The 9979-nt window shown below is 48.4% G+C and overlaps 2 protein-coding genes across 2 annotated transcripts; one reads left to right on the forward strand and one right to left on the reverse strand.

Moving 5' to 3' along the window:
- Positions 1-340: 340 nt before the first annotated feature.
- On the reverse strand, positions 341-5866 carry LOC114606508 (small ribosomal subunit protein uS12). The gene is made up of 4 exons (XM_028748855.2): positions 5709-5866; positions 4761-4920; positions 1348-1468; positions 341-534 (listed from the first exon to the last, which is right to left on the reverse strand). Exons 1-4 carry the CDS (start codon positions 5710-5712, stop codon positions 388-390), a joined length of 432 nt encoding a protein of 143 aa, XP_028604688.1. The 5' UTR covers positions 5713-5866; the 3' UTR covers positions 341-387.
- Positions 5867-6347: 481 nt separating this feature from the next.
- On the forward strand, positions 6348-9569 carry LOC114606507 (small ribosomal subunit protein uS12). The gene is made up of 4 exons (XM_028748854.2): positions 6348-6474; positions 7689-7848; positions 8853-8973; positions 9377-9569. The coding sequence occupies exons 1-4, from the start codon at positions 6471-6473 to the stop codon at positions 9521-9523; spliced, it is 432 nt and encodes a 143-aa protein (XP_028604687.1). The 5' UTR covers positions 6348-6470; the 3' UTR covers positions 9524-9569.
- Positions 9570-9979: the final 410 nt, after the last annotated feature.

A 9979-nucleotide genomic window follows, 5' to 3' on the forward strand; every position in this document is an offset into this window, starting at 1 on the left:
CAAGCCCAGCAACATAAGCATCAAGCAAAAATTGTCATTTAACTTTTAGTTATGTCAATACTTAAAAGAAAGTGACACACTGCTGCATGAATGAATTTTAAAGTGCCGCTAATATGTAGACATTCCTTTACACTGCTTTCATTTCTGTGGTTCAGAATGGAACCAAATTCTTCTGCAACTGAGGCTACAATCATATACAGACCAACTAGAAACCACATTTGCACAGAAAAGCCATGTAAAAGTTAAAACAACCCAACTTGTACAAGAGAGAATTCTGTTGTGAAATTACTTCCATGCTACAAAAAGCTGAACTACTATGAAAAGATTCCTCAGAAACATATTGTCAAATGAGAAGTTTTATTATAGCTGAATACAGCATCACAGATATTAGGATCTTGGTCTCTCTTTCTTGCCTTTGTACAATGCTAACAGAGAAACATTTGCTACTTTGACGACCTTGAAACGAACTCCTGGAATGTCACCAACAGCATGCCCTTTCCGACCAAACCCAGCAACCAGGACTTCATCGTTCTCCTACAGATAAAATGAGAAAGCAAGAAGTGTTTGTTCACAACAAATACACATGCATACATTTTTTAAAGCCTCTATAACTACAAGCAGCTATAATAAAGTAGTTTGGTTCAATTAATTCATTCTTTTTCTCAGTTGAACTGCGTATTATTTTCACCAATAGCACCACTTTGCTCAAACTTTTAAAGGGGTAGGTACTGTGGCTAGTTGCTGTGATTGTACCATTTGCTGTATAAAGAACTATTTCTAGAGCTGTGTATATTTCTAAAACAGGAAGCGGTGGCGCTGTGGTCTAAACCACTGAGCCTCTTGGCCTTGCCAATCATAAAGTTGGAAGTTCAAATCTGAGTGTTGGGATGAGTTCCCTTTGCTTTGTCCCAGCTCCTGCCAACCAAGTAGTTCAAAAGCATACCAGTCAGAGTAGATAAATAGGTACCACTGTGGCAAGAAAGTAAATGGAGTTTCTGTGCGCGCTGACACTCGGCACAGTGTCCCATTGCACGAGAAGAAGTTTAGTCATGCTGGCCACATGACCCGGAAAGCTGTCTGAGGACAAATGCCGGCTTCCTCAGCCTGAAGCGAGATGAGTACCACACCCCATAGTAACCTTTGACTGGACTTAACTGTCCAGGGGTCCTTTAGCTTTATATTTCTAAAATGTTTTGTGCTATTTTATGTTGGTACTGGCCTGTTTGGCTCAGGAATTTGTTGTAACCTACCCTTGATTAATATGATGAAAACTGGGTTTATTTATACAAGAAAATAAATAAATAAATAAATAAATACAACAAATAACGGTTTCTGGAATATGATTACCTCAATGAAGTTCAGACAACCATCATTAGGAACAAAGGCTGTTATTTTCTTTCCATTCTTGATGAGCTGAACTCGGACACACTTCCTGATGGCAGAATTTGGCTGCTTAGCTTCAACACCACTGAAACATGAAGTGGACAACATAAATGATTTGAGCAATAAATTTCTAAGTTCCGTTGCTAGTTATATTTAATTCAAATTTAGTAATTTTTTACTTAAACATTTATAGGATTCTGCTGGCAGTCAGAAGACATAACAGTAACTGATCCTAGACTACTTAAACTAATTTAAAAACATAATGGAAGTGGAACATAATTTTGTAGACAGTGGGTTTTGTTCAACTAAGTTTTACTCAACAATAGACCTACTAAAATTAATGGACCTTACTTAACCATGTTCATTCATTTTATTGGGTCTGCTGTGAGTACCGTATTTTTCGCACCATAGGACGCACTTTTTCCCTCCCAAAAAGCAAGGGAAAATGTGTGTGCGTCCTATGGAGCGAATGCAGGCTTTCGCTGAAGCCTGGAGAGTGAGAGGGGTCGGTGCGCACCGACCCCTCTCGCTCTCCAGGCTTCAGGAAGCTATCCGCTAGCCGTGGGAGACCCAGCTCTCCCACGGCTAGCGGACCGCTGCGCTAATCCAGAAGCTTGGGGCGTGCGGAGCACAGCGCGCCCCAAGCTTCTGGGTGCCGGCAAGGTCTCGCTAGCCCTGGGAGAGCCCCGCGACGTTGCGTGGCTCTCCCAGGGCTAGCGAAGCGCCGCGCTAATCCCGAAGCTTGGGGCGCGTGGAGCTCAGCGCGCCCCAAGCTTCTGGGTGCCGGCAAGGTCTCGCTAGCCCTGGGAGAGCCCCGCGACGTTGCGTGGCTCTCCCAGGGCTAGCGAAGCGCCGCGCTAATCCCGAAGCTTGGGGCGCGTGGAGCTCAGCGCGCCCCAAGCTTCTGGGTGCCGGCAAGGTCTCGCTAGCCCTGGGAGAGCCCCGCGACGTTGCGTGGCTCTCCCAGGGCTAGCGAAGCGCCGCGCTAATCCCGAAGCTTGGGGCTTCGGGATTAGCGCTCCGCTCAGCCTGCTTCCCGGAGCGCCAGGCGCCCTGAAAGCAGAGCTCCAGGCGCTTCGGGAACACATCCGCAGCATGGGGAGCCTTGCAGGAATTCCCCACAGGGCTCCCCACGCTGCGGATAGCAGCCTGCTGCCTGGCGGGTGGGGCGCCCTGAAGCAGAGCGCCCCTCGCGCCAGGCAGACATCCGCAGAGTGGGGAGGCTTGCAGGAGTTCCCGACAAGGCTCCCCACGCTGCGGATAGCAGCCTGCTGCCTGGCGGGTGGGGCGCCCTGAAGCAGAGCGCCCCTCGCGCCAGGCATACATCCGCAGAGTGGGGAGCCTTGCAGGAGTTCCCGACAAGGCTCCCCACGCTGCGGATAGCAGCCTGCTGCCTGGCGGGTGGGGCGCCCTGAAGCAGAGCGCCCCTCGCCCCAGGCATACATCCGCAGAGTGGGGAGGCTTGCAGGAGTTCCCGACAAGGCTCCCCACGCTGCGGATAGCAGCCTGCTGCCTGGCGGGTGGGGCGCCCTGAAGCAGAGCACCCCTCGCGCCAGGCAGACATCCGCAGAGTGGGGAGGCTTGCAGGAGTTCCCGACAAGGCTCCCCACGCTGCGGATAGCAGCCTGCTGCCTGGCGGGTGGGGCGCCCTGAAGCAGAGCGCCCCTCGCGCCAGGCAGACATCCGCAGAGTGGGGAACCTTGCAGGAGTTCCCCACAGGGCTCCCCACGCTGCGGATAGCAGCCTGCTGCCTGGCGGGTGGGGCGCCCTGAAGCAGAGCGCCCCTCGCGCCAGGCATACATCCGCAGAGTGGGGAGCCTTGCAGGAGTTCCCGACAAGGCTCCCCACGCTGCGGATAGCAGCCTGCTGCCTGGCGGGTGGGGCGCCCTGAAGCAGAGCGCCCCTCGCGCCAGGCAGACATCCGCAGAGTGGGGAGGCTTGCAGGAGTTCCCGACAAGGCTCCCCACGCTGCGGATAGCAGCCTGCTGCCTGGCGGGTGGGGCGCCCTGAAGCAGAGCGCCCCTCGCGCCAGGCAGACATCCGCAGAGTGGGGAGGCTTGCAGGAGTTCCCGACAAGGCTCCCCACGCTGCGGATAGCAGCCTGCTGCCTGGCGGGTGGGGCGCCCTGAAGCAGAGCGCCCCTCGCGCCAGGCATACATCCGCAGAGTGGGGAGCCTTGCAGGAGTTCCCGACAAGGCTCCCCACGCTGCGGATAGCAGCCTGCTGCCTGGCGGGTGGGGCGCCCTGAAGCAGAGCGCCCCTCGCGCCAGGCAGACATCCGCAGAGTGGGGAGGCTTGCAGGAGTTCCCGACAAGGCTCCCCACGCTGCGGATAGCAGCCTGCTGCCTGGCGGGTGGGGCGCCCTGAAGCAGAGCGCCCCTCGCGCCAGGCATACATCCGCAGAGTGGGGAACCTTGCAGGAGTTCCCGACAAGGCTCCCCACGCTGCGGATAGCAGCCTGCTGCCTGGCGGGTGGGGCGCCCTGAAGCAGAGCGCCCCTCGCGCCAGGCAGACATCCGCAGAGTGGGGAGGCTTGCAGGAGTTCCCCACAGGGCTCCCCACGCTGCGGATAGCAGCCTGCTGCCTGGCGGGTGGGGCGCCCTGAAGCAGAGCTCCCCGCCCGCCAGACAGACATCGGCCAGCCCCACAAGCTTGGGGGACAGCAGGGAGGCGCAGCGCCACTATCCCGCTGTTCCTCGACCTGGTTCGGTTTCCCTGACCTGCTTTTGGGGGGGAAATAAAGGGGAAAATTTTTTCCTTTATTTCCCCCCCAAAAAACTAGGTGCGTCCTATGGTCCGGTGCGTCCAATCGTGCGAAAAATACGGTAAAACATAGCTGACGATCACCCCATATGCTAATCACAAATTTTAAAGGGGAAAAGTTACCCAATATTTTCTACCTTTAGTAATAAGAACAGAGTGACAAGAATTTAAAAAAACTCTCAAGAAAGTGAATCCTTTAGGACTTTTAACTGTAAAACATTTACACAGAAATTTTATCCTGCAGTTTTAGAATAAACCAATGCTATGATATATGTGTTATCAACAAAGCTTTTTGTGTGTGTGAATGAGCATGGTTAAATAACTTAAGGATTCTCAATCTATACTTTCCTGAATTTCATGAACTTCTGACCTGAATGTTTACATTTCCCTCCACAAAACAGTACTGATAGTCTCCTAAGTCCACTGTTATAAATGATCTTAGATATGCCCAAGTCTGTACAGATTTAGAACAACTGGTGTAATACACAAATGTTTTACTATATGCTACAGCAATGTTTCAATATCCTCTCTGGTGCTAGGACAAAACAAGCAAACAAACAAACAAACCATTCAAAGTTTCTCTCTCATTAGTCCCACTAAGAAGCTTCACTCACACTTTTTCCAAGACAATTCCTTTGGCATGGGAAGCTCCCCCAAAAGGGTTGGCTTTCAAAGCAGTACCCAGATGTGCCTTCTTGTATTGTTTGTCATGCCATTTCTGGTCTCGGCGATGACTGCGCAGCTTCCTGGCTGTCCGAAGCCCACGGCACTTGCCTGAAAGGACAAAACAAATTGAGAAAGCCTTTCATCTTTAGGCACCAAGTAATGACAACGTCCCTAAGCTTGTCTTTAAAGGACTTCATTTAAACCAGCACTACTGTAGCTTCTGATGCTTGAGCTTAAATATATGCTATTTTATTGCAAAAATATCCTTCAGTCGTTTGTATTCAGACCAGAAACCAGCAGTGTTCCCTACATGCTTGGAGGAAGTGGGAGGTGCGAGTGATTTGCGCCAAACCCTCCTTTTTGCTGCAGCCCCCACAAAAGCTGCAGCAGTGGGATGGAGGAGCTGCAGGGTCATCAGCAAAATATGCCATCACCCTTCCTCCACCTAAGAATTTCTGCTGGATCCCTACAAGCGAGGATGTGCATCAATATTTCCAGTAAAATAGTAATAATAATAATAAAGTAAATTCAATAATAGAATAGTGGGCAGCAGAAAATGCATAGAATGGTACTACGAAGTTTGAAAAGTTAAACAGCCTAGGAACATTGGGGGCGGGGAGGCGCGGGAGCTTTAACCTGAGGTGTAAAAAGTATCAAAGTAGATAACTTGGAGAAACATACCCCTGCCATAACGATTTTTTTCTCTCCCCCCCCCCCCCAATAAAAAAGAGCAGCCCGCAAACTGAAACGTCACGTCTGCACGGAAAACACGTGTTTGCCATGCCATTTCTGGTCCCAAGCCAGCTCGACCACGTTACTGAGAACCTCTTCACAAGGCAGCCCAGGGAAGGGGCAACTCGCGCGTTCCCAAATCCAAAACGCCCCGCTCCGCTCACCCATCTTCCTCCTGCTGCAGCTGCTGCCGGTTCGTCCGAAGGAGCCTGAGAGAGGGAGAGAGCGAGGATGACCCACAACCCACCGCGACAGCTTCTCGCCGAGGACCTCACGCGGGGCGTCTACTTTCGCGCCTGTCTCCCTTCCTTCCGAAACGCCTCACTGAGGTGAAAGAGGTGGCTGTGAAAACGAAGCGCCGAGCGGGTGCCGAAAGCTGAAGGGTGTGTGTATGCGTGTCAAGAAATAACTTGAAGCTTTACTAATAAATTAGAAAAGCGCCGGTTGTGGGGGGGGGGGGGTGAGAGTGAACTTCCGGCTTTAAATAAAAGCCGCCATATTGGATGGCCTAAGAGGCGCTCTAGCCGTAGCTTCTCCGTGGTGGAAGAGGCCGCACGGTACCACGCGCGAGAAATAAAGGCGTGAAGGAATGGCGGAAGTCGCGACCAGAACACCGGCTGCAAAGTCGTGTAATATACACACACACACTATTACGTATAAGCAAGCACAGAAAAGAACGGTGTGTGTGGTCTTTTCCTTTTAATATCTGAGGGGAGGGGGCGGCAGAGAGGGCGCAGCCTGAGAACTACGACTCCCACAACGCATCGCGCGGCAGCCGCCATCTTTTGCCAACCCGCTCAAACTTTTCCCTCCCCGGTTAGGCACCGGCTTAGGCAGCCCGTTCCCGAGGTCCTCGGAGCGGGGTCTCTTTGCCGCGGTGGATTGTGGGCCTTTCTCTTTCCTCCTCGGGATCGTCGGACGGCACGATGGGTGAGTGGCTCCGAGTCGGGGGCGCCACGTTATCCCAGTGGGAGCGGCGGGGAGAGAGAGGAGACCCCGCGGGCCCCTGATATGCAGGGGGAATGGTGCCCCTCCCCCTTCAGCCCTTTCTAGAGCTGTCGCCGCCCGATCCTTTGAGATGTTAGGCGCACGGCCGCCTCCGGCCGGCGCAGGCCTCGGAAGTCGCGCACGCGGCTAGTGATGACTGGTGGGACTTGATGCCGCAAGATGCGGCGTTGCCTGCTAATTAAAAAGTGCGCGTAGAAAGGTCAGTCAGCGGCTAGGAGGAAGGCTGGGGAATGCTTCAACTCAGTGAACTCTAGTTGTCCACTGTAAGGAATAAGGCAGTGGAATAATTTAAGGCTTGAGGGATCAGCCCCCCCTTGAAGTGCATGGCTGTATGAATCAAAGTATAAAAATAAAAGAATAGGAAATATTTCTTTGCAGGGGAAATGCCAATCGTTAAACTGTCATGCCTGCGAATTATTATTTGAATGGAAGAGGTGTGCAGCAGACATATCTGCGAAATGCCATATAAACTTCCACCAGGATTACATGTGTTACTGCATGGAGTATCCTGGATGAACTATTGGGGAGCTGAGGTTTGCAGCTCAGCTAACTATAGATAGTTTGCAAGATGGGCACCAAGTTCCAGGTCCTGTAGTTCAAAAACTCATGTTGTGATCAGAATGAATCTAGAAATGTTGTGTGTGGTTTACATGCAGATATTTGGTTCTAAAGTTGTTTGGAGTTATTTTCTTCTTTGAATTTTGAATACTTAGGGCCAGTATATATTGCAGAAGGAAGTCAGGATGGAACTCCAAAAGTACTAAGGATCACTACACATGCATATAGGGTTTTGAGGGTCACTATGCAGTAATGTGAACTATTCTCATTGACCAGGAGAAATATCCATCCATAAGTATGTGGTATATAAGGTGTAAATCACAGACCACCCTATTTCCAGGTTTTATTGGCTACCATGAAGGCTTTAAAAACGATTGTGCAAGAAAAAAAAGATTTGGTATTAGAAAGTGTTCCATAAGTTTACAGTGTGGTTCCAAATCTAAAGACAAAAAATGGGTATTGTGAATTCTGTCACACTGCAGATAGGGGGTACTAGAGTGAATTGAAGTACATGGTGGTTGGTAGTTGTATGAACTTAGGCACATGTCTTCAGTAACCTCTAATGTACTGTTTTCTAGGCAAGTGTCGCGGACTTCGTACTGCCAGGAAGTTGCGCAGTCACCGACGTGATCAGAAGTGGCATGACAAACAATACAAGAAGGCCCATCTGGGCACTGCTTTGAAAGCCAACCCTTTTGGGGGAGCTTCCCATGCCAAAGGAATTGTCCTGGAAAAAGTGTGAGTTTCATCAAAAACATGTATAGTGTGTTCATTTGCATCCGCCAGATTTCCTGTAAAGAATTTCATACTGCAGAGCAGTACTGGTGGCATAAATACAATCTAAATTGATACACAAGACAGGGGAGCACTGTCAACATTTGCCTATTTCTTGCATCTGGAAATTAGTGATTTAATTTATTCTGACCCTTAATAAATTTCAAGCTTGAGCCAGTCCAGGGATTAACTGATTTGTCAGTAGTAGGTGTTTCTACAAATAACAAATACTCGACTGTTTAGTTAGTCTTTTCATTTCATACATATTCCATTTAGGTATTTTAACTCTTAAGGAAAAAAGTAAGATATAAAACTTACAAAGCTTGAAGTAGAGTTGACAGTTTGGGTCATCTACTGACGCGGGTAGTGCTGTGGTCTAAACTACTGAGCCTCTTGGGCTTGCTGATCAGAAGGTCAGTGGTTCGAATCCCCACGACGGGGTTAGCTCCCGTTGCTCAGTCCCAGCTCCTGCCAACCTAGCAGTTCGAAAGCATATCAAAGTGCAAGTAGATAAATAGGTGCCGCTCTGGCGGGAAGGTAAATGGCATTTCCGTTCGCTGCTGTGGTTTCGGTGTTCCGTTGCACCAGAAGCAGCTTAGTCATGCTGGCCACATGACCCAGAAAAACTGTCTGCGGACAAACGCCGGCTCCCTTGGCCTGTAAAGCAAGATGAGCACCGCAACCCCAGAGTCGTCTGTGACTGGACTTAACTGTCAAGGGTCCTTTACCTTTTATTGAAAGATTAACAGCACAATCCTATTAATATCTTGTTCTCATCTAAACACAGTGAATTCAAGCTGTTCATACAAAAACAATTGATACTTTCAATGGCTCTATTTAGTTTGAGGGACTTTTGTGAAATATATCTGCTTAGAGTCAAAGTTCTGATGAATGTAGTGTTTTTACTGTACTAGGTGAGACAGTTGTACTAAATATACAGTGTCTATTTCTTCCTTTTTCTGTGTTAGTGGCGTGGAGGCTAAGCAGCCAAATTCTGCCATCAGGAAGTGTGTCCGAGTCCAGCTGATCAAGAATGGCAAAAAAATAACAGCATTTGTTCCTAACGATGGTTGTTTGAACTTCATTGAGGTAATTTATCAAAAAAAAACACCCTAATAAAACAATATGCAAAAAAATACTCCACCCAGTTTTTACTAGTATGTATTGCTGCTCTGTGTAGTAGAAACAGGGACGATATTGCAATATTATTGTGATTTAAAGCTTTGTAATTTAATTTTATGGTGGTGACTGTAGGATAATATTTCGCACTTGAACTTGGTTTCTAAGAATCCACACTTTTCTTAAGAATGGTGATAAATGCATCTCAGCAGTTCAGGAAAAGAGATACCCCTATCCAGGGTAGATCTTGCTAATAGGGCTGCAGGCTTTGCCAGTGAACAGGGTGGAGAATTTGGTTGGCTATAATGTTTGAGATTTGCAAACTCCTTATTTGCAGCGAGAAAATAATTGATTTGTTTTGTTTTAATTCCAGGAGAACGATGAAGTCCTGGTTGCTGGCTTTGGTCGGAAAGGTCACGCTGTTGGTGACATTCCAGGAGTTCGTTTCAAGGTCGTCAAAGTAGCAAATGTTTCTCTGTTAGCCTTGTACAAAGGCAAAAAGGAGAGACCTCGGTCATAAAGTTATGTTGTTATCAAGATGATCAATAAAGTTTTCTTCTAAGAAATACCTTTGTGGTTTTTAAAAAAGTGGTTTTGGCATTATACGTAGATTGTTTAGAAATGAAAGTTCAACATCTCTAATACCTTTTCTTTAATTAAGTCATTATTGGGCTATGGGTAGGTACATCCTGCAAGGGTCCCAAGTTTTGTTTAGCAGAGCTTAAGAAAGATGGTCTTGAAATATGTTTTATTTCCAAAACAAAATTTTTATCTCTCTAGTTCTAGGGTTTGAGGCATTTGTTTTATGGTAGGAGGCATAACTTGATTAAATACTGCCATAAAGTTTGTATTCCAAATAACATAGCTCCTGTTTAATTCTGAGCATCAGTGATGATCAGACAATGGGTCTATCTAGTTAAGCTTCCAGTTTCTAACTACTTCACTTGAAGCACACTCAGATAACAAGTTAACTTAC

The sequence above is a fragment of the Podarcis muralis genome, chromosome 11, assembly GCF_964188315.1.
Source record: "Podarcis muralis chromosome 11, rPodMur119.hap1.1, whole genome shotgun sequence".
Taxonomy (NCBI): domain Eukaryota; kingdom Metazoa; phylum Chordata; class Lepidosauria; order Squamata; family Lacertidae; genus Podarcis; species Podarcis muralis.